Source organism: Diabrotica virgifera, chromosome 3, assembly GCF_917563875.1.
Source record: "Diabrotica virgifera virgifera chromosome 3, PGI_DIABVI_V3a".
NCBI lineage: Eukaryota > Metazoa > Arthropoda > Insecta > Coleoptera > Chrysomelidae > Diabrotica > Diabrotica virgifera.
In genome coordinates this window covers 246057133-246082202 of record NC_065445.1, presented here as the reverse complement: position 1 = coordinate 246082202, position 25070 = coordinate 246057133, and the positions used below count along the sequence as shown (strand labels likewise).

General features: G+C 31.7%; 1 protein-coding gene across 1 annotated transcript in view; it reads right to left on the bottom strand.

Moving 5' to 3' along the window:
* LOC126881645 (anoctamin-4) overlaps positions 1 to 25070 on the bottom strand; it is a 122146-nt gene that overhangs the window by 21656 nt on the left and 75420 nt on the right. The window contains exons 10-16 of the mRNA XM_050646018.1: positions 21092 to 21258; positions 15655 to 15750; positions 13487 to 13608; positions 9804 to 9968; positions 5736 to 5879; positions 3710 to 3879; positions 908 to 1047 (exon numbers count right to left, since the gene is read on the bottom strand). Coding sequence (XP_050501975.1) covers positions 908 to 1047; positions 3710 to 3879; positions 5736 to 5879; positions 9804 to 9968; positions 13487 to 13608; positions 15655 to 15750; positions 21092 to 21258 — 1004 coding nt within the window. The remainder of the gene's footprint in view (positions 1 to 907; positions 1048 to 3709; positions 3880 to 5735; positions 5880 to 9803; positions 9969 to 13486; positions 13609 to 15654; positions 15751 to 21091; positions 21259 to 25070) is intronic.

The window sequence follows — 25070 nt, the reverse complement described above, 5'->3', positions numbered from 1 at the left end:
TAAAGATCATTAGGCCATTACTATAATAATAGACGCTTCTACGTTATTCTAGATGGAAAGAAGGACAAATGAAAAACTTGGAAAAATATTCTACACCAAGAAAGTGTACTGACCCCGCCCTTATTTAACATAGACACTAAAGACCAGCCAAAGCATTCCCAAGCTGAGAACTTTGCTTACCCTGACGATCTTGCTATCGATGTGAAAGGAAAAATATTCGCACCGATAGAGTCGACATTGAATGAGACTTTAAACATAATTTCATCCTATGACAAAAAAAACTCATTAAAAAACCCTGGTAAAATCCAAGTGTAGGTATTCCATGTCTGGCGCATGTAAAATCATGTAAAACTGAACGTATCCTGAGAGGAGCAACACTTGGAACATACTGATGGACCCAAATATCTGGGAGTCATACTATAACTATATAGACCTCACTAACATAACGTGTGATCCAAAATTATTGTCACCATAGGTGGCTCTGAACGACAGAGATAGCTATACAGTGCATGTCTATTCTTAATTCAGATGTACTTTCCAGTTTACGTAAACTTTGCGGTGTACGTCAACTTAACAAGAAAAGTTAGGTTATGTAGAGATCTTGTTTGATTTTATTTATTACTGCTACTTATAATTTTGTTAATTCTTTTTATATTTGATTAAAGTTCTGGTTTTGACTGATTTTTATGCTTTATAATGTTAATCAAAATTAATTGATAAACCAATGATATAAATTCAGATTAAAACACGACATACGTATTTTTTTGCACGGCTAGCTTTGATCCCAATAATTGTGGATCGCTCGTTATAAATGCCACTGTCAGAGTTGAATACAAAAAGTTTCTATGAAAAACAAGCTTATAAATTATACACTTATTATGATTAACTGTACAAACAAATTGCTTACTCATTTCTAAATACTCATCAAACAGAGCCAGCCTTCCTGGATCTTGTAGATGATAATCTTCCTCCCACCTGGTATGTTGTCTAGTCAAATCCTTCGTATTGGACTTATGTGCTCTCATTCGCCACCAATTGTAAAATGCTCTAAAAATAATCAATAGTAAAGACAATAATGTATATTTTCAATATCCAGGTAATTAAACATCTACTCTAAACCCTATCAAATAAATTGACCGATCATCGTCAGAAATTCTCAATTTTCTCCAACAAGTAGAGTTCATATCAAGATATATTTTGGAAACCTCTTCATATACCCACGTATGATCAATCTAATGGTATGCCCAGGTGATCTGAAAGATCTCTATATATTTAGCACTACTCTCACGTCTTTATTTGGCCTGGAACTTCATTTGACCAGACACAGCTGGTTTCGTCAACACGTTTAAATGCTCTATTGTAAAATTAACATTTTATTTTGCAATTTTATGTTTTATTTGCGCCCAAACTATTTTATAGGGTTTAAGTCTGGATGATATGGTTGAAGTTTTAAGAAATTATATCCATATTCTTGCAGTAGATTATCAAATTTATATTGAATATGATTTTGTTTGTGTGGTTTGATGATTTCATACAATACCGGTTTTGATAGTGATGTTACAAATGGTATATTTTTTTTCTGTCAACCAAGATAACATATTCGCTTTTTTAGAATAATTACTGGTATGTGCTCTATTAAAATAGACATTATGGTATTGAGTATTGTCATAACAACAACAGATCCTAGAAGAAAATTGGGGATTCTTTCAACCATTTTTTTTTAATTTTCTGCATTCATATCAGCATGATAATCTCCCGAGTTGATGCCTGATGTAGCAAACAAATGGGTATTCGGTAATGATCATAACCAACCTACTTAATTTTTATTTGAAATGTTTTGAATAATCCTTTACCACTGTCGTTTGACCAGGTATTCGGCGTACTGTGTCCTACATAATTGGAATATACAGAGTGTTTGGTAAAGAATGGGCCATAGCTTAACTTAGATTTCTGATGTTAAAATAGGTCGATTTAAGCTGACTTACCTTAGTACGAAAGTTGATAATAACCGAAATACAGGGTGTCAAAATTAAACTTTTATTTTATTTATTAATATGTTTTTTTTGGGACGGGAAATCTAAATTTGCCACCAAAAATGATGTACTGTCCAGAGGGCGCCACATACGCCTTTCAGCGCTCATTTAATAGGTTTAATTTTTTTATTGTGCACTCTACATACTTTTCTAATAAAAACTTTGATTCTCTTAATATTTTCACTTAAAAAAGGTATACTACAGTACATTCTACATTCATCTCGCTAAACTCAACCTTTTTTTACGCATTTTAAATCTGCGAGGCAACATATTTTTTTGCATAATATCATTGTGGTTACCTAGTTACACCCGAAAAATAACTGAAAACCATAAAAATTTACAAAAATGTATCGCAAATTTCTTCAAATGGAATTTGCGATGCAATGACATAAATATGAGAACTGGCACAATTATTATGGTTTCAAGTTTATTTTTGGGGTCTATCTACAATGATATTATGCAAAAAATTATGTTGTGTCGCAGATTTAAAATGCGTTTATCTCGAAAATACTTAAGTTTAGCGAGGTGAATGTAGTATACCTTTTTTAAGTAAACATATTAAGAGAATAAAAATTTTGATTCAAAAATTGTGCAGAGTGGGGGATAAAAAAAATTAAACGTATTAAATAAGCGCTGAAAGACGTATGTGGCGCCATCTGGGTAATACATTATTTTTTGTGGCTAATTTAGATTTCTCATCCCAAAAAACCCCCGCTTACCAAATTTTGTGTTGTTATTCCATGTCTGTCAGGAAATCTTCAAGAATAAATAAAATAAAAGTTTAAGTTTGACACCCTGTATTTTGGTTATTATCAACTTTCGTACTAGGGTAAGTTAGCTTAAGTCAACCTATTTTAAGTTCAGGAATCTAGAGTTAAGCTATGGCCCATTCTTTACCAAACACCCTGTATAATAATTGGTTTACCTTCACTTCTATAGTATTTGATATTGTCCAAATAATTAAAAAATAGAGCACGAATATCATTCAGTTCAATTAATAAACGACGATCATACACATTTCGTTTTCTTCTATTTTAATCTAAAATCATTGACAATCATGTGGAGAAAACTCACACTTCCAGTCCACTCGTACGCCTCTTCCCGCCTTTTCAGCAAAATCTCAGGAAAATGGTACATTATATTTATAAGGAACTGTTTATTGAATTGAACACACGATATTTTGCGGTTTCAAATAAAAAATATTCGTCTCAAATTGCTCAATATTCCAACACTACTGCATGGCTGTCTCTATTGTCTACGCGATGTCTAACAAATATTTCGTTCATTGGTGCCACCGCATTTAAAACCAGCTGTACTTTACATAAATTTCATGAAATCAGATTTTTCTTTCGTAAATCGGTAGTTAATTTTTTTCTGCGCAGTATTCCTGATAAATTGTTCGACTATGCTGATAGGTAGACAATTTAAGTATTCCCTTTTAAATTTCAGAAAGAACTCTACTTAGTCTCATACACATTTTTTAATAATCTATCACCTGGAATATTCTCGATATTTTCTCGATAGTTTTTTTTGTACTTGCTCGTTTTGATCGTTCTTCGTTAGAAGCATATTCAGTTGAAATAATCCAGAAAAGGCGATTTTTGGAAACTCATAAAATAAAATTTTGAACGATCTTAACTATATTTTCAAAAGTAAATTTAGATTTGTTAACTTACGGATTAAAAAGCTCCACAAAATTATTAAATATTTGTTTTCCTATCATGATAATTGACAGCTGAATGCAAAGTTCACTTAAACAACCAGCTGGATCACAGATATCACCTTTAACTCTTAAAAATACAGATTGCCTAGTTACAGTATCACCGGGGTATTCATAAAATCTACCCTAAAAAATATAATATTACTCTAATTAATTCTATCCTTATAAATATGAAACATAATTATGGTTATTTAATAGACATACAGTGTTTAGATGATACGCACTAAATTTTTTGCACAAATTCAAAAGAAAGTTCTGATAACATTCAGAAACTGTCAGGATCTCATTATAACTAATCCAGTGCTGCCACCAACACAGTAGTGTTTGTGTTGTGGCTGTATCAGGTCTTGTTTCTGATGCATATGTCATTATTGGTCTTACACTGGCTTTATAAATTCTCGACTTCATCTCAGTGTTAATGTTTCGCCATATAGTGTTATTAAGGCATCCTGCCAGCAGTCTATTTGCTTGTTGTACTTGATTTCTCACTTCTTTGTCCATTCTCCATAGCTGGACAATGTAATTTCCAAGGTATTTTATTTCCATTACTTGTTCAATACTGATGCCATCAATTTCTATTTTACATCTGATTGGTTCTTTACTGATTACTATTATTTTAGTTTTCTGAGATGAAATTCTCATGTTGAATTCTTTTGCTCTTATGTTAAATCTGTGGACTAATCTTTGCAGGCTATTGTTTCCCCATTCTGTATTTTCTTCCTTTGTCGATACTTTTGATGATCTCATCCATGATTAAATTGAAGACCATGGGGCTCAATTAATCTCCTATTTTATTCCGATGCCTATCTATTGGTTCTATAAGTTGTCCATCTATTCTGACTTCCATTTTGTTATCTTGGTAGATGTTTTCAATAGCAGATTATATATTTTTTTATATTATAAATAAAATGATAGATTTAAAAGAAATATGTCGGAGAGTTTACACTGTGTATCTCCATAATTTGATTGATTTTGATAATGCATATTTGCAGTAATATCAATGTGACAATTGAAGTTTGTAAAACAGAATTACACTTTTAGAAATTGAATAAAAGGTAGGGATTTATACAGTGCATTCGTAAAGTGTGGAAACGGTCTATTATCTCATGACTTAATTATTTTCAGAGCTAAAGCTCTGACAGGTCAATTTTTATTTTTAAATTATGATTTTTTGACGTATATCCCATATAAGTGACGTCATCGATTTGGGCGTGATGACGTCATCGATGATTTTTTTTAATGGGAATAGGGGTCGTGTGGTAGCTCGTTTGAAAGGTGATTCAATTCTCTATGCATAATATAAACATTAACATTATTATTCATACCGAGTGACCAAAAAAATAATTTCTGAATTAAATTAATTGCCGCAAAAAAAAGAATATATGTCATTTATTTAACTCAAAATACATTTTACTGCTATCAGAAAAGAGAAAAAAAAAATGACAAATAAACATTGCTTTTCGTTTAAATTGAAGGTTCAAACTGCCAATAGGCAGGTGTGTGGCTGTTTGACATTTAATTTAAGCGAAAAGCAATGTTTATTTATAAAATAAACATTTTTATATTATGTGGTATCAGTAAAATGTTTTTTGAGTTAAATAAATTACATACATTCTTCTTTTTGCGTCAAATGTTTTAATTCAAAAATTATTTTTTGGCCACACTGTATAAATAATGATGTTAATGTTTATATTACTGAATAGAGAATTGAATTACCTTTCAAATGAGCTACCACACGACCCCTATTCCCATTTAAAAAAATCATCAATGACGTCATCACGGCCAAATCGATGACGTCACTATTATGTACTATACGTCAAAAAATCATAATTTAAAAATAAAAATCGACCTGTCAGAGCTTTAACTCTGAAAATGATTAAGTCATGAGATAATAGACCGTTTCCACACTTTACGAATGCACTGTATAATAAATATTCGTTTATTTTTTGAGTGTTTGAAATTGAAAATGGAAAAATCCTTACCTTAAAAAATGCGATGTATATCAAAGAAGAATAAAAGTTCATGAATTCAAAAAAGAATATCTTAAAGGTATACGAGTTTTCGTATTCGGTTTGTGTCCTAGGGCTCTCTAAATTAGTTAAGTATATAGCTAACCTATGATAAAACTGAAAAAAAAAATATATTTTTAAGAAATTTATTCAAGTCAACAATAAAACGGAAAAAATATACTTATATTATAATATCTTCTCTCGTATTAAAACCATTGTTATCAATCATAGTCCTTAAACATCCTTAAATTTCTCGAAATTTGTAATACGTTCTTATATTTATATTTGTGAAGATCTGATCTGGTTTTGATTGGTCAGTTTCAACAAGTTTGACCAGAAAAAAATCAGTTAATCTATCTTATCTTTGACTTACTCTGTTTTTGTTTCCACCAATAAAAAGTTTATTTGACATTATTTTATCCAATCTTGAATATAGAACCCGCTAGTCCTGTCGCCAGGGGGGTACAACGGTCTCCTTAATTCAGATGGACTTACCCAAGTTTTTTTTATGTATTTTGACCCGTAGAATACGAAATTTTTGGGTAACAGTTGATCCGGATGTCGATAAGATTGTTATAAACAAAGAACTTGAAGAATTACATAACAGCGATTTTTCGCAAAACAAAACATTTTTTTGTATTTTTTGGGTGATTCTCAGCAAAAAATAGTCTTTTTTGCTCAAAAAAGTTTTTTCATAGGATGCATAGTTTTCGAGATAAATTCGGTTAAACTTTAAGAAAATCGAAAAAATGCAATTTTTGAACCCGAATAACTTTTGATTAAAAAATAAAATAGCAATTCTGCTTGCTGCATTTGAAAGTTCAAGTCAAATTCTATCGGTTTTGATTATTTGCATTGCTGAAAATTAAGTTTTTATTTGTTAAACAAAGCCATAAATACAATAGTGTTTCCCATGCCCAATGCATGCGTTTTAATGTACGTAGTCTACGTAATGTCTGTATGCGCTCCTACTCGTTCAATTTCAAATGAGAAATGCATTGAAAACATCATTCAATCACCATGTGTTTATAGCTTTTTTAACAATAAAAAAATTAATTTTTAGCAATAAATGTAATCAAAACCGATAGAATTTGACTTGAACTTTCAAATGCGGTAAGCAGAATTGCTATTTTATTTTTCAATCAAAAGTTATTCGGGTTCAAAAATTGCAATTTTTCGATTTTTTGAAAGTTCAACCGCGTTTATGTCGAAAACTATGCATCCTACGAAAAAAACTTGTAAAAACATGTTTTGCTTAGAATGACTCAAAAAATACAAAAAAATGTTTTGTTTTGCGAAAAATCGCTGTTATGTGATTTCTCAAGTTCTTTGTTTATAACAATCTTATCGACATCCGGATCGACTGTTACCCAAAAAATTCGTGTTCTACGGGTCAAAATACATAAAAAAAACTTGGGTAAGTCCATCTGAATTAAGGAGGCCGTTGTACACCCACTGGCGACAGGACTACACTGATCTACACTGATCTCTTCCATATCTTTTTTGTTTGTTGCTGATAATATGTTTTAGCTTCAAAAACTCGTAGAACATAGGAGACATTTTATATCTAAGAAAAGTTCTGTCTATAGATTAGTATTACATATAATTTTATAACATTTATTATATGTCTTTGCATATTAACTATTATTTCTTTTGATTTTGTATTTGAAATTCTTCTTTGCCTTTGCCTATTCACGCATCATCATCAGATGATTCAGTTTTTCGGCGGCAAATCCAATCTAAGAAAAAAATCAAGAATATTGATAAAAAAATCTCTTGGGTAGTTTGATGAACCTCAATAAACGAGAGAGGAAAACAGCCACTGAAACGGTGACTAGACATAGGTACAAACTAGGTAAGGTGAATAAACAATGGTGTAGAAAAGGTAAAATAGAAGAAGAGACTGCCATACACATCCTATGTCATTGCAATGTGCTTCTTCTTCTTAAAGTTCCATCTCCTATCGGAGGTTGGATATCATAATGGCTATGGCCACTTTGTTGAATACTGCCCTGAACAGTTGTAATGAACTACAGTTAAACCATTCTCTAAGGTAACTCAGCCAGGAGATGTGTCTTCTTCCTATGCTTCTTCTTCCTTGGATCCTTCCTTGCATAATAACTCGCAGCAACTCATATTTTTCTCCTCTGGTAATGTGACCCAAATATTCCAGTTTTCTTGTTTTTATACTGTTCAAAATTTCCAACTCCTTATTTAAACGTCGTAGCACTTCAACATTGGTAATCCTTTGAACCCACTGAATTTTCAATATTTTTCTGTAACACCACATTTCGAACGCTTCTATTTTTCTTATGTGTAGTCTCTTCAATGTCCAAGCTTCCATTCCGTATAGTAATATAAAAAAATATGTAGCATCTTAGAACCCTCAATGTGAGAGGCAAATGAAGGTCTTTGTTTGTAAGCTAATGCAATGTGCTAAGTGATGCTTAAGGCAGAAATTCTCAGTGGTCAAATGTCATATGAAGTTTGAACCAGAAGAATTCCTAAAACTACCAATGAGACCGTCATGCGGGCCACAGAACTGAGTTTAATGTGACTGTGATTAACGTATCTTGCCTGATTTAAGAAGAAGTCGAATGGATGAAGAATAAAAACTCTCTCATATTTATAAAACCGCATAGAATATGATGGTGTGGGCATACATGGAAAAAAAGTCATCTCTTAAGACCGATAAAAGATTGGATAACGCCAGATTAAAGGTAAAGAGGCACACCAAGGATAAGATGAAGAGAATACGTGGAAGAGGACATAAGAAGATTAGGGTAAAAAGTACGGGAATAACAGGTAGAAGAGTATAAAGATAAATAGTAGAAAACACGAAAACACCATAAATTCTAAATCAAAACTCAGAATGTCTATCACAAACCATACATACTCATAGACGTTTCACGTAAATTGTCAAGGTCAAGACAGCAAATTAGTTACCATTCCAATCCAGAGATGTCGCTGTCAGTCAATTCTCTTGTCATATTTAACAACTGACAGTTGACAATTAAATTAATTTGTTATTTACTTTTTATTTTACAGTTTGTGGCTTAATTATTTTATTCTAGTGGTGTTACGTTTTTAATTAGGTTTAATCACAATTTTAATCAATTGTATTAACCTCCTGTCCGTTTTTATGAGTAGAATCTTTAGTTTATATTGATTATCCAGTGTTGTGTTTCTCCACATTTAAAAAAACAATATAATAGATCCTGAAAGAGTTTATTCCAATAAACAAGTGTGTCATCAACATTTCGGGTCTATATATTTTTGGAAGTTTGTAAAAGATTATAAGGTAATATTTATCTATACAATCATCCTACAAGATTCTTTCAAAAATTTTCATTCAACTCAATATTACACATCAGTGCTTTCACGTGACACATGGCAGTAGTGTTTAGCATTTTGAAAACAAATTGGAATATTTGAAGTTTTCAGTAAAATATTGAATAAAACATTGAATTGTCTTTCTGTTGTTTTAATTTCCTTCGAAATTTCATCAAAAATCCCGCAAAATTTATAATTTGAAATTCTCATGTAACTAAAATTTGTCAATTTAGTTCCCATTCCAATCAAGAGATGGCGTTAATTTGATCCGAAAGATTAACATGGTCGTGAAACGTCTATATGAGTATGTATGGTTTGTGATGTCTATCTAATTATTGTTTGTTGTTAAAAGCATATCTCAAGCTATAGGGCTTTTCATCGATTGTCATTTGTTTCGAGCTTCTGTCGTGTGTCACATAATATTAATATATCTACGTCATACGTCTTTGGTTTGTATCATTGGTAATACCAATAACGTATGACGTATATACATTAATATTATGTGACACATGACAGAAGCTCGAAACAAATGACTGTGAATGAAAAGCCCTATTACAATAAACAATTCTTATATTCTCTTTCTGTTTCTTCTTTTTCTCTACTGTTGCAAATTTTCGTATGATTCGTCCATACATATTCATGAATATTTAATACTCTCCTAATAAATTTTGTAATTTTAAAGTAAATAAATTTAAAGGAGGTACTTACCTTAGTTAAAAACATAATAATTATTAAATTAATAACGGCAGCAGAAACAGAGGTAACGATTTTGGCATGTTTTTGTAAGAAGGCTGATTTACTTCCATAGATTACTGATACTAAAGACAGTCTATAAATTATTGTTCCTAATACTGCACATAATATTACACATACCTAAAAAATATAAAACAATAATAATCAGAATATTTTTTAAACGGTAGTATACTAGAGTTACACAAAATGTACCGAGTATAACGTTCCAATTCATATGGTATTTGTGGATTTTCAAAAAGCATTCGACTCCATCGAATTACTTGAATCTCTAGAAATCGCACGTATAAATTTAAGATACAATAATGTAATTAAAAACATACATCAAAATGTTAACATGCAAATAAAGCTGGACGAAATCACAAAAACGAATCCCATAAAACTACAACTGGGAATGAGACAAGGAGACACCATTTCTCCAAAACTATTCACCTTTGCGCTAGAAGAATTTTTTAAGAAAGTAGAATGGAAGAAGCGTATAAACCATAGAAGTTGACAAGAAAACACGCACACAACTACCATGGGCCGCTTTAAGTAAACTAGCATATATCTTGAAAAACACCTCCATTCCTATAATCTTAAAGAAAAATGTGACAATGGAAAAAACATGCTTGGAATATCACTGACAGACAAGATTAGAAACAAAAAATTATAGAACGAAAAAATTTAAAGTAAAATTTAATAAAAAATTTTTGGCTTGGTAAAAAGGTATATTAGTTTAAAAAGCCCCTATAGGGCTACAAACAGAAACAAAAGGTTTTCGCTATGTAACAAGAGTATCATCAGTGTTACAAGAACATGGTGAGCCAACCAAAAATACAAAGGTCAAAGCCTTTCAAAAACAGACCAAAAGTCTTATATAGATGCCAACATGGCAAAATCCAAAGGATGGATAAAATTCCTATGTCTACGGCCCTAGGGCAACATATGACTCCCACACGTGGTAAGTGGGTCAATAGGTAACATTAGGTCATTATGTTACAACAGGTAACAGGCAACTGAAAATTTAAAAAAAATGAAATGGCAATGGACAGGTCACACAGCCAGATGTGATGGTAACAGGTGGGCAGGGAAAATCCTAGAATGGAGACCAAGAAGGACGACAAGAAGTATGGAAAGACTTCAAATGAGATTAGTAGATGACATAAGAGCAGTGGCATACAAACAGTGGGTTAGATTGTCGCAAAATAGAGAAATATGGAAGCAGTAATTAATAGAGACCTACATTCAGGAGTGGATGGAAATTGTTGACGAAGATACTAGAGTTGCACAGACCGGCAGTCAGAGTAGCCGATTTATGTATAGACAATATCAATATTACTCGATTTGTGGAAGTATGTACACTTTTGCTATATCTTTTTCTTCATGTACCATCTTCCCTAAGGAGGTCGGCAATCATCATGGCAATTCGTACTTTCGATACCGCTGCACTAAAGAGATCAGCAGAAGTGCAGATAAACCAAGCTCTCAAAGTGTTTAACTAGGATATGCGTCTTCTTCCACGACTCTTTCTACGCTGTATTCTTCCCTGTATTATTATTTGCAACAAGTTATAACGCTCGCCCCTCATGACATGTTTATTCTTCTCAACACCTCGACATTCGTGACTCTATCAAACCAACTTATTCTTAATATCCTTCTGTAGTCCCATAACTCGAAATCTTCTTATGTCTAGTCCAGGGCGCATCTGTTTTGAGATGGACGATGAGAAGTGACTCAAATTTTTTGTCAGAAATTGCTTGAAAATAACTTAAATAATAATATTTAAGTTATTCTCCCACTCAAAATAGTCCGGAACATTGTTTAAATAATCAAAATATCAAAATATGAAGGAAAAATTCGATTTTTTTATTGGTTTTTTGATTATAACTTTAAAACTATTCATTTCTGAGAAAAGTTGTACCAACATAAAAGTTGCACAATTAAATTTCCTACAATACAAAATTGGTAAAAAATTTAAAAAATAGTCACCCTTGCTGCAAAATAGCAATAATTGCGAGAAAAACCATACAAAAACAAGTATTGGTATTATACGTTTTTCAACCATTTACACTACACTTAGGACCTTCATATTTTAACCAGAAAAACTTTATGATATAGTAAAACAACACTGTGAATTTCATTAAGATCGATTGAATAGATTTTGTAAAATAAATTTTGCAATCAAGCTTTCGCAAAAAAAAATCATTTTTTTAAAATGTTGCAGGACTAAAAATAAAGTATATAGCAAGTTGAATTTTTTTTTGCTTATAGAAGTGTACTGTACCTTTCATTTGCAATTTGCAAAATTAAAATCGATTAATTACCAGGGCATCAGGAATTTTTTTAAATAAACAATAATTTTTAGTGCTACGCGCAGGACAGCGGTGTTCGATTCACACAAGTTGATTTCCACCAAAATTTCTTCCAATCTTTATCTAATATATTATTTTCTTACTCTATATTTTGTTGTATTTTAATATTTTAATTCCACAAAAATCAAACTAATTTTATTATTGTTTGTGAAATATTGTTTAAACAATTGCATATGTTTAAAAATAATAAACTTTTATTCTCTAAGTTAAAATATATGAACAAAGAAAGTTTTTGCTAAAAAATTGTTATTTCAAAAGATAGAGTATGTGTTTTTATTTTGCAATAAACAAATTTATTTATTTATATCGAAATGCAATAAAAATTAAAATGCATCAATCATTATCAAAGGTCATTGGAATGCCCAATCAGGGCAAACTATCAGCTGTCCTGCGCGTAGCAAAAATAATTAATGTTTATTTAAAAAAATTCCTGACGCCGTGGTAGTTAATTGATTTTAATTTTGCAATTTGCAAATGAAAGTTACAGTACACTTCTATATGCAAAAAAAATTTCAACTTGCTGTCTGCTTTATTTTCAGTCTTGTAATATTTTGAAAAAATGAATTTTTTTGCGAAAGCTGTATTGCAAAATTTATTTTGCAAAATCTATTAAGCCGATCTTAATGAAAATAAATGGTTGAAAAACGTAAAATGAGAATACTTGTTTTTGTATGGTTTTTTCGCAATTATTACTATTTTGCAACAAGGGTGACTATTGTTTAAATTTTTAGCCAATTCTATATTGTGGGAAATTTAATTACACAACTTTTATGTCAGTACAGCTTTTCTCGGAAATGAATACTTTTAAAGTTATAATAAAAAAACCAAGAAAAAATCGAATTTTTCTTTCATTTTTTGACATTTTAATTATTTAAACAATGTTCCGGACCTTTTTGAGAGGGAGGATAACTCAAATATAATTATTTAAGTTATTTTCAAGCAATTTCTGCAAAAAAATTTGAGTCACCTCTCAACGTCCAAATGTACTAATATTTTTACAGATGCGCCCTGGTAGTCATGAAACATATTTCTTTAATGTCCGAGCCTCCCATCCATAAAAAATACGGAGAACACGCAGCATCTCAGAAGTCTTATCTTTATAGAAATTGTAATGTCCTGCTACAGAATACCTACTTTTTCAGTTTTGTTGAAAGCATTCTTGCCTGTCCCATTCTTGCTTTAATCTCTCCTGTGTACTCATTATTTTGCATAATAATTATTGTAAGTACCCAGATATTTATATTTTTCAACTTATTGTTACTTTATTTTTCAACTTTTTTTACTTACCATAAAAAATACTACTGACCCCGTTATAGCCAATCTGCCGACCCTTGTCCAAGTTGGCAAATAAGGCTCTTTGTCTCTAGTTACTGGATTAGTTCTAAAGGTTTTGACACTTGTTTCAAATTCTGAAAATGGTAAAATATTATAAATCAAGATTGTGAATCTCAAAACAAACTAAGAAATGTGTAGTATATAGTTCAACTTAAAAATGATATAACTCTATAGGTTATCATCATCAATGGTGCTATAGCCCTATGAGAGTGCCTCGACCTTCCGAAGTCTATTACGCCAGTCAGTCCTATCCATTGCCAACCGTTGCCAGTTTGCTGCGCCTATTTTTCTCCCATCTTCATCTACACCATCCTTCCATCTGAGTTTTGGCCTACCCCTATTTCTACTTCCCACAGGTTGTGACAAGGATTCTTCTGGATGTCCTGCCCATCTTAGTCTTCCTATTTTTATAAGCGATACTAAGTCTTTACCACCAAATTTTTATTTATATCTGTGGTATACCTCGTAGTTGTACCTCCTTCTCCAAATGCCTGTTTCACAGATGGCACCGAATATTCCTCTCAGGATCCTTCGTTGAAATACAAGCAGAAGGTTTTCATCTGCCTTGGAGATGGCCCATGCCTCCGATCCATATGTCAACACTGGTTGTACAAGGGTTTTGTATATGGTTATTTTTGTTTTTTGGCCTAATTTTCTGCTTCTCACATGCCTACTCAGTCCAAAATAGCATTTGTTTGCTAGGATTATCCTTCGCTTGATTTCTTCCGTCATGACGGTCTCCTAGGTGATCAGGGAGCCTAAGTATTTGAATTTGTCCACCACTTCAAAGGTAGAGTTATCAACCGTGAATTGGTGACCGATGTTTCTGACTCTATTTTTGGGTGTTGATGCCATTGTCTTATTTTTGTCCTCGTTTACTTGCAGGCCCATATTTTTTAAGGCATTTGAGAAGGTGGTATACATTTCTTGTAGCTTGCGTGTTGTGCGAGCAACTAGGTCCACGTCTTCTGCATATGCCAAAATTTGGGATGGTTTATTAAAAATATTTCCTCTGTCGTCTATTCGGGAATCTCTGACCGCCTTTTCCAAAGCTATGTTGAAGAGGAGACACGCCAGCGCATCTCACTGTAGCAGCCCAATATGCGTTTCAAACGCCTGTGATTATTCTCTCTGTATTTCGACTTTGCAAACAACTTCACGCATTTTAGCCTTAACCAATATTATCAGTTCATCAGGGATGTGGAATTCATCCATGGCTTCATACAATTTATTTCTTAGGACACATTCATAGGCTGATTTAAAATCTACGATAAGATGATATGTGTCGATATTGAATTCATTGGTTTTTTTTTTCAGTATTTGCCTTAGCACAAAGATCTGGTCTGTTGTTGATCGACCAGGTCTAAAACCACTTTGATATTCTCCAAGAAGCTCCTCTGAATGTGCACTTAGACGACCATATAAGATACTCGAAAATATTTTGTAAGCTGTATTAAGGAGGGTTATTTCCCTGTAGTTTCTACATTCCAATTGATCACCCTTTTCGATTCCAATACACCACTCTTCCGGAATTTGTTCCTCATTCCAGGCTCTCAGTATTATTTTATACATATATTTGATTAGCTAGAGTAGCAGCTCCATATTTAAGTTCCGCAGGAATACCATCACTTCCTGGAGATTTATTATTTTTTAGGTGGTTTATTATTGCATCCCATACTTCTTAAATTGATGGAAGCTCTAATGGTGTATTGTTGCTTGCTCCTGGGGATGGTTGATTTTGATCTTCTACTTCGATAGTAAGTAGTTCTTTATAGTGTTCCACCCACCTTTTCCCACCCAACTCTATAGGTTATATAGCGTAAATATTAGGGGAAGCCCTTGTAATTTGAACCAGTGCAACTGAATTATCTATAGGATCCTTAATAAGTGAATTACCAGATTTCATTATTTTTGTTTCTGGTATATTGATTTTCATGCAACAGTTCCAGAGTGAGTCTCGGCATTGAAACTAGAAATGATGTGAAACATGTTTACTTTATTCTTATAAGTGCCAAAAAATAAGCAATTGTAATTTTTCAATATGTCGTTTTTCTTAACAAGTTGTACTATACTTAGCTATTTAAATATTTAGAGTTTAAATATTTAAGAGATAAAAGTACCTGGCCTGGGCTCCTCATCTTGATCAGTTGCTTGAAGATCCCATTCCCATTGTATGACACTCTGTTTCCTTCTCCACATTTCCAAAAATACGGTAGCTTTATAAAAAATAATAGTAAGTAAAGTCACGAACCACAAAAAAACAAGCAAACATGTTACAGTACTAAATCACCTTAATAAAGGAAGCGAGCATCGAACAAGAACAGAGATCAACAAAAAACTGGAAAGAAAAAATATTTTTAAATAAAAAAAATACAGAAGATCGATACAAGAAGAACAAGAATAAAAACCAGTAAAAAAATAGAATCAGACTGATAGCGAATGTTGGTGAATCCAATAGTACATTCATTCAAGAAATTCACCTCGCAATTCTAAAGGCCTTCATGGATTTGTTTGAAATTTTGACAGTAGCTTAAAAATGATGCAAGTAACAAACCTGACTTAGTGCCAATGTATGATTCCACCCCGGGGGTGAATGCCACCCTTTCTCGGGGGTAGAAATTTAAAATTTCAAAATGACACCGGGAATCGATAGAGAATTAAATTTTATGAAGAAAATGTAGAATAAAATTTTTTACTTAACTTAAGAATTTCTGACTTATTTGCGATTGAAAATTCCAAAAAAAACACGTTTTTCAATATTTTTTCACAAATAACTCGAAAATTACGCATTTTCAGGCAAAAATCATTCTTATTTAAATTGAAGCTTATAAAAAAACAAAGAAACTAGTCAGTAAGGCCATCGGTACATAATTCGCAAATATTTTACGGCTATCCCTACTTTTTCTGTCTTTACACGTGCAGTAAAATTCACACTGGTATGGATATGTAAACATTACTAGAATGTCATTCTACTTGAAAATGTCATCATTAACTTAAAGAGATGGCTTTTGAATGTTCTTGGATAACTGTTATTTGTATAATTGCAAATTATTAATTCAGTTAATAAATGTGATAATTTTTTTACTAACTGTGTATTCAGTGATTGTAATAATTTATATGTACAACAAAAACTAATGCTCAATCGAGAGAAGAGGCAAAAAGTGATTTTTTAATAATTTATTGTTACTATGGAACGATTACAATTTTGAACATCTTTAACAACAAAATACTTGGATCTCAGAATATATTATTAATTCTTTAGCAAATACACCATATATCAATAATATTTAATCAACAACTCAAAATATTCCCGATGCCATGTCAACTATTTAAAATTGTCACTGATTGTCACTGTCTCACTGGCAATATGCTGATAATATTCTATTCGACTGAGTGCGTGGTAAGACAAAGATAGATTTGGAAAATATTACCACGGACATTGTGTTCATTTTTTTTCGAATCCTGAAAAGAACAATAAATATTTTTGAAAAATTTAAACGCAGAATGAAAGACCAAATTATTACCGAGGGCCGAAAGTCCCTTAGAATAAACAAAAAGTTTATTTTGAATAAGATATTTGAAATTAAAAATCACACTAAATTTTCTCTTAGTTTTTCACCCCTGTAACTTATTAAAATAAACATTATAGAAGTTCTCAGGAACTTTCGAGCCTCGCTAATAACGTAATCTTTCATTCGGAGTTTAAATTTTTCAAAAATACTTATTAGTTTTCTCAGGATTCGAAAAAAATTAATCCCCATTTGAATAGCATTGCAGCCGAAAATACGTACCCATCCCCTTTTAAGCAACTTATGAGTCATTGAAAACGAATGCTTTGTTTTTCGTAAATTTATGCAAAGGTTTGAGCTCAAATAACGGAAAAATGATTAATTTTTCATAGAAAATGCTAATAAACATTTTTAAAGTACTTTTTTATACCTTCAAAATAAGCTTTGACAAAAGCCTCTAGCATGAAAATTAAGCGAGTGATGACGAACATTAGTCAAATACCTCGAATTTATAAAAGAAAAAAGACGGTAAAATGTATGCCATGTGCGTTAAAATTAATATTAATCGTAGCCCATGTAAGATTCACTTTATTTATGTTCCTAGAATACGTTTCAAAAGTTTGAATTATTTAGAGCAATATTACATTTTGAAAAAACTTGTTTTAAGTAAATTTCTTTTTTTTTCGATTTTTCAAAAAATACTTTATTGTTCAAAATACCTCAAACTATTGGATTTATGAAAAAAGTAATCTGACCAAAAATTTAGCCTTTTTTATACTGAAAGCTTTGTTTTTTTATAACTCACGTAGCTTATAAATTAAGCGAGATATACCTAAGCGTTTTAAAGGGAGCGTCTTTTTAGCCCTTTAACATTAAAATTCTCTGAATAAAAGGATCTAGAACGATTGCATCTCTCATGATCTTATATCTTATGAAATTCCCTACAAAATGATGTGAGAACTAGTGCAAAAAGCTTAATAGTATGATGCAATTGATCCAAAAGACGGTATAACCCAGACCTCCAAAATGAAAGTTATCCTCCAACACCAAATTGTTCTATATGGTCCACATAATGTTCAGAAAAAAGTCACACCATTTTGAGCGTCAGGTTTTGGGGGAAGAAGGGGAAGAAATCGGTAAATTCGTAGTTTTTTACGTTTTTCGTCAATATCTTTAAAACCATGCGGTTTAGCATGAACAATCTTTTATAGAAAAATGTTCTACATTAAATTTGAAATAAAAAATGCTCTATGCATAATCCTTCTAACGTGAACGGTTCCAAAGTTACGGAGGTAGTATAGTATAATTGGTCTAAAAAAGACCTAACCCAGACATCCAAAGTAAAAGTTTTCCTCCAACACCAAATTGTTCTATATGGTCCACATATTGTTCAGTAAAAAGTAACACCATTTTAAGCGTCCGGTTTGGGGGGGGAGATGGGGGAGAAGTCAGTAAATTAGTAGTTTATTTTACATTTTTAGTCAATCGTTCTAAAACTATGCTTTAGCGTAAACAATGTTCTATACAAAAATATTCTACATAAAATTAAAAACAAAAAAGGTCATATACATAATTGTTATAAAATCAAAGGTTCCAGAGTTACGGATGGTGAAAAGTGGAGGTTTTCGATACTTTTTATATTTTTTGGGCAATTGATGATTGGTGAGGTTGACGTTTCTTCAAGCACTTATCACTAACATACCATCGGCCACTGAAATAGCAAATTTTATTTACAAAACACAATACTGTAAAAGAAAATTTCTTTCATCAGTAATAATATTATAAATGGCCCAAAAAATATAAAAAGTATCGAAAACCTCCACTTTTCACCCTCCCTAACTCTGGAACCGTTGATTGTATAATATAACAATTATGTATAGGACCTTTTTTGTTTTAAATTGTATGTAGAACATTTTTGTATAGAACATCGTTTACTCTAAAGCGCAGTTTTAGAAATATTGACGAAAAACCTAAAAAAGCTACTAATTTACCGACTTCTCCCCCATCTCTCCCCCAAACCGGACGCTCAAAATGGTGTAACTTTTTACTGAACAATATGTGGACCATATAGAACAATTTGGTTTTGGAGGAAAACTTTTACTTTGGATGTTTGGGTTAGGCCTTTTTTTTGATAAATTATACTATACTACCTCCGTAACTTTGGAACCGTTCATTTTAGCAGCATTATGCATAGGGCCTTTTTTATTTCAAATTGAATGTAGAAAACTTTTGTATAAAAGGTTGTTCACGCTAAACCGGATAATTTTAGAAATATTGACGAAAAACACAAAAAACTACGAATTTATCGATATCTCCTCCCCTCTCCCCCCCCCCCCCCCAAACACGACTCTCTAAATGGTGTGACTTTTTTCTGAATATTATGTGGATCACATAGAACAATTTGGTGTTGGAGGATAACTTTCACTTTGGATGTCTGAGTTTGGGTGTAGTTATACCACACTATAAAGGGAAGCACAGTTATTGTTAAAAAACCAAATACATTTTTCTAGAGATAATGTTTGAAAATTACAGAGCGTCTAAATTTTGTTGTTTTTAAAGTATTTATTCTTTTATACATGCAGTGTCTGCTTTTTATTTACATATCGGGCAACAAAACTCTCAATTTTGCTGATTGGGGATGGACAAAAGAGAATGGTACCTTGGTACCAAACAAAATGACGGATATTCCTGCACCAGAAGAACTACTTTTTATGATATTTTGCAATTGCAAAAAGGATGTGGCTCAACTTGTGGGTGTCGAAACTGGGATTATATTGCAATCAATCTTGCGGTTCTTGCTCTGGTGATAGCTGCCAAAATTTTCCTCCTGTCGACCAAGACGAAAAGGAAGTTTATGCAGAAGAAATAGACGAAATTGGAAGTTGAATTTAAATTATTGATATATACTTTAAAAATCATATTAATTTTATACTTAATTTAATGTTGTAAAATAAATATTTTTCTTTATCATCAAAAGTTTAATTTTAAGTTTAAAAAGTTTAATTTCTCTCAAACGTCTACTTTTATGGGATACAAATTTTTTAAATAAGTATATCATCATATCATAAACAACAATTAATTTTCATTTTCTTAACGAATTCCATTACTTCAAGCTTTCAAAAAGATTTTTCCCCAATTTTTATGGGAAGGGGTAGTTTTTAGGGGTTGCTTCCAATTAAAAACTTGAATCAGGTTTGTTATATTTAAATAACATATATTTTTTTTATTTAAGATCGAAAATAAAATGATTTCATAATCTCAGCCATTTTTTAATAACTGTATGAGGGGTAGTTTTTAAGGGTAGTTACGTATAAAAATATCGAACTATGGTTCGATAATAAAAAAATAAAAAAATTTCATGTTTATTGAACATATTTTTTAAATAATCTTTGTATGAGGGGTCAAGAAGAGAATGAAGGTATTAAGGACTATTCTCTGTTTGTAAGCGAAAGCTGCGTGAAGTGAGAAATATTATACCATTATGAATGGTATGACTGCTACCAAATGGTGTAGTTCATAATAAAGCGGAATGGAGTAAATGTAATGGAGAGCGGTTGAGGGGGTGATGGAGCATAGGAATAGGTTTTTCATCATCCGTCCGCAACGGGTGGGGTTTTTAGTGGATAGCAATTCCACACTACCTTCCGGTATGATCCGAATGGTGTCTTTTGAAAATCTCTTGAAGAGCTTCCTCCGTCTGCGTAAAAAATTTGGATTGAGCTCTACATTCATCAACATCAACCAATGTTCAAACTCGTTCAGAAGGCACTTTGAATGGTAAACCCAATCAAATATAAATATAAATAAAATTTTAATTATAAACTTTCAAGATATTTGTGTTATTTTTTGTTTAATATTTTTTGTGTCTGTGTCAATCGTCTTTTCGGGACCTAACAAAAAATAATAATAATTTCTTTGTTCTAGAAAAAATTAATATTTTAAAGACAATAGCACAACAGTTTTCATGTTTCCTGTAAACTTTAGAAAATTATCAAACGTGGTATTGTTTACTAAGTTGTAGTAGTAATTATTAAAATTATTTTCTTACCCCACAGACTCATAAAAATTGCAAAAAACACTGTAGCAGGGTTGTCGAATAAATACGTTAACCTAGCAAATTTACAGCTTTCGTACAATTTCTGGTAATTACATGCTCTATCGCACATTGGACACAATGTTATATTTCCAGGACCATTTCTATCACAAATTTCTTTTCTAAAAAAAGATAAAAATTGGTAAATACGTTCTACATCTCATAACTTAAAACCGAAAAAGGTTAAATCCAAGACGCCCCTAAAGAGCTTTCCCGCGACATAAGATACACAATTAATTTACACTGCAAAATATATGAATTTGTAATATAAGAACATAATAATATTTTTTATGTCATACCGGTTCAATATTGTGTATTTATTACTTAGTTACGAACCACATAATTGTATACCTTATGCCCTAGCGGGCATAATGTTATACTGTATACCCGCGCGGGCATAAAGAAGTTATTGCAATAGGAAGCAACAAAAATCAAACATAATATATGTTATACGCATTCAGTACTATTTTCTGCCATTCATTGTTGAAATTTAGCGTATTCCTTGTCTTACGTTTCTTTGAATTTTTTCGGTAACAGATTCTCAGTCGCTTTTTTGGCTTTTTTAACTATTTCTTCAGAAATATCGAATTTCTCTTGCATTCAGACTTTTTTTTTTGACAATGTCAATTAGAAAAACTTTGTTTACTTTAATAACAAATTGTTCACCAACATCACTTTCCTAGCAACGGTACTAAATACCTGCTGCGATACAATATTAGTTCTAATTAATATAAAATAAAATTGAAACTTTAATTGATGCAATGAACCGGTATGACATAAAGTTTTGTATGCACCACGTAAATTATTAGATGTTTGTACCCTCCGGCGACCCATAAATTCTCGGGCCAGAGGCCGTCAAGTTTATAAGCTTGTCGCCCTTAGGATATAAATATTTAATGCCGTTGATACATAAATAACTATTATTTGTTTTTAAAATTATCGATGTTATCTCATTTGAATATTCCGAATAGACTTCCCCCAATTCTACATTGCAATTCTTTTTTGCTTCTTTCTGAACTTCCCTGTATATTTCCTTTGTTTTTCTCTGTCTAATTATTCAGAATTACAGTCAGTTACTGCATTTTTCGCTTGTTGATTCCATTGTCATAATCATCAATACGGGTCCATCAAAGGACAGGTCTGGAATCAGATATAGGTCTTTTGCATATTCCTGTAATTTGATCAATCCATCTTGTTGGGGATCTTCCTCGTGATCTTTGGCCTTTCACATTTCCTTGCATAATGAGTCTTTCCATGTTTTCTGTGTTTGCTCTCATAACATACCCAAAGTGTTTTAATTGTTAGAGATGGACTTTACTGGAGAGTCGTTGGCTAACTTTTAGCCCTCTTAAAATTCAATTATTTGTCCTATGGTCGGTCCAAGGAATTCGTATCATTCGTCTCCAACAGAACATTTCAGTGGCGTCTATCTTTCTTCTTTCCGATTTTCTAAGGGTCCAAGATTCACATCCGTAGGTCAGTATTGGGAATATTAAGCAGTTGATTAACCTCATCTTTAACGCTCTTGAAATTTGACAGTCCTTCCATATTGTGGTAATTTTTGCTGTGGCCACTTTTGCTAGATCACATCTACGTTTTATTTTTCCCTTTTTTAACTATTTAGAATGGGAAATAAGCCACAATATTATTAAAAAATGATTTTTATTAACGTTTCGACGCCCAAATCGGGTGCCGTTGTCAAAATACAAAATACTATTAATATAAACAAAAATGTTGTTGCTTAGTAAAAAAATTCTTCTAATAATTTATTTAATTTGACTCATTTATATCGGCAATTCAGATACATATGATACATTTTAAAGTAGAAGACTTTAAAATGATATTGCCAATATTTATGAGTTGCGTTCCTGGGACGACTTTACTGAAAGATAGTTCATTCGATTACATGAAATCAACCTATCAACATATTGACATTATGTACTAATAATACCTATTTTCAACTAAATAATGAATTTTATAAACAAAATTTTGGTCTAGCAATGGGCTCCTCTTTATCTCCATTATTGGCTAATATATTTATGGAGGATTTCGAAACTAATATCATTTCTAAACAAAATTTAAAACCCACTGTATGGTGGAGATATGTAGATGATGTGTTTTCAATATGGCCTCATAGATCAGAATTGTTGGATACATTCCTGAATATTATAAACGATCAAGAAGAGACAATAAAATTTACAATGGAAAAGGAATATAATATCACCCTCCCTTTCCTCGATGTTTTAGTCTTAAAGAAGGATACTGGATATGAGACTCAAGTGTATAGAAAACCAACACATACCAACAGATATCTCAATTACAAATCAAATCACAACATCAACGTTAAAAAGGGAATCATAAAATCCTTATATGATAGAGCCAAAATTACTTGTTCTAACGAAAATTCCTTTTTACAAGAAAAACAATTCTTAACATCTGTTTTATTAAAAAATGATTATCCTTTATCGTTTATAAATAAGGAATTGTCAAGATTGGATCGAATGGAACAGAACAACATAGAACGGGATCCTACAACATTCACAAGAAATAATACGAGGAAAATATCAATACCATACATAAAAGGACTATCCGAGAAACTTAAAACAATAGGAAATAAATTCAACATTTCAACAACATTCAAAACAACCAACACATTGAGATCTATTCTATCTAAAACTAAACCTAACAATGAACAAGAAAGGACAAAGAATTGTATTTATAAAATACCTTGTGAATGCGAACAGTTTTATATAGGTGAAACATCAAGACCATTAAACGTTAGAATAAGTGAACATCAATCTTATATTAAAAATAGAGAATTTGATAGATCTCAAATATGTCAACACGCATGGGATAATGAACATAGAGTTCAGTGGAGAGATTCAAGTATAGTCCTGAAAGAAACAGATAGTAAAAAGAGAAAAATCAAAGAAGCGGCTCTAATTATGCTAAACGAAACGAATTGTGTCGCAAATTCCTCGGTGGAATGCAGTAGGATGTGGATACCCATACTGAAAGAGGAAGTCAATAGAAAGAAAATACCACAATTAGTAAGTCAATAGTCGAGTTAGTACATATTTTATATTTTAGTATTACTTATATACCCATGTATTATTGATATTATTTATAATTTAAACAAAATTATAGTAAAGTCAGAATTTGGTATTAATTTTGAGAGTAAATTAAATGTAAGACCAAATACTTACGATGTCGGGATAGTATCACGAGGTTTTTCCTGGTTTTCCCTCGTGATTTACTATGAGATCTCTAACGCGAGAATTTTAATGTCACCGTTGCATGTGGTTGTCTTTTTAAAGACAGATCACATGCTATGATTTTTTTTTGTGACGGATATTCTTGAGTTGGGGTTGATTTCATGTAATCGAATGAACTATCTTTCAGTAAAGTCGTCCCAGGAACGCAACTCATAAATATTGGCAATATCATTTTAAAGTCTTCTACTTTAAAATGTATCATATGTATCTGAATTGCCGATATAAATGAGTCAAATTAAATAAATTATTAGAAGAATTTTTTTACTAAGCAACAACATTTTTGTTTATATTAATAGTATTTTGTATTTTGACAACGGCACCCGATTTGGGCGTCGAAACGTTAATAAAAATCATTTTTTAATAATATTGTGGCTTATTTCCCATTCTAAATAGTTAAAATTGTAAAAATGCCACAAGAAAATAGCTTCAGAACAACATTATTTTTCCCTGTAGTGACCCTGTGTTTGTGATTAGTGATCCCAGATATAAGTATGAGCTCACAACCACAAACCGATCAATTGTGGTTATATGTGGATGACTGTTATGTAGTCTATCGACTATCATGATCTTTGTCTTTGATATGTTTAATTGCAGACCTAATATTTGACTTTCGTTTTCAACTCGTATAATATCAATCAGCTCTGCTTGACTATTTGCTA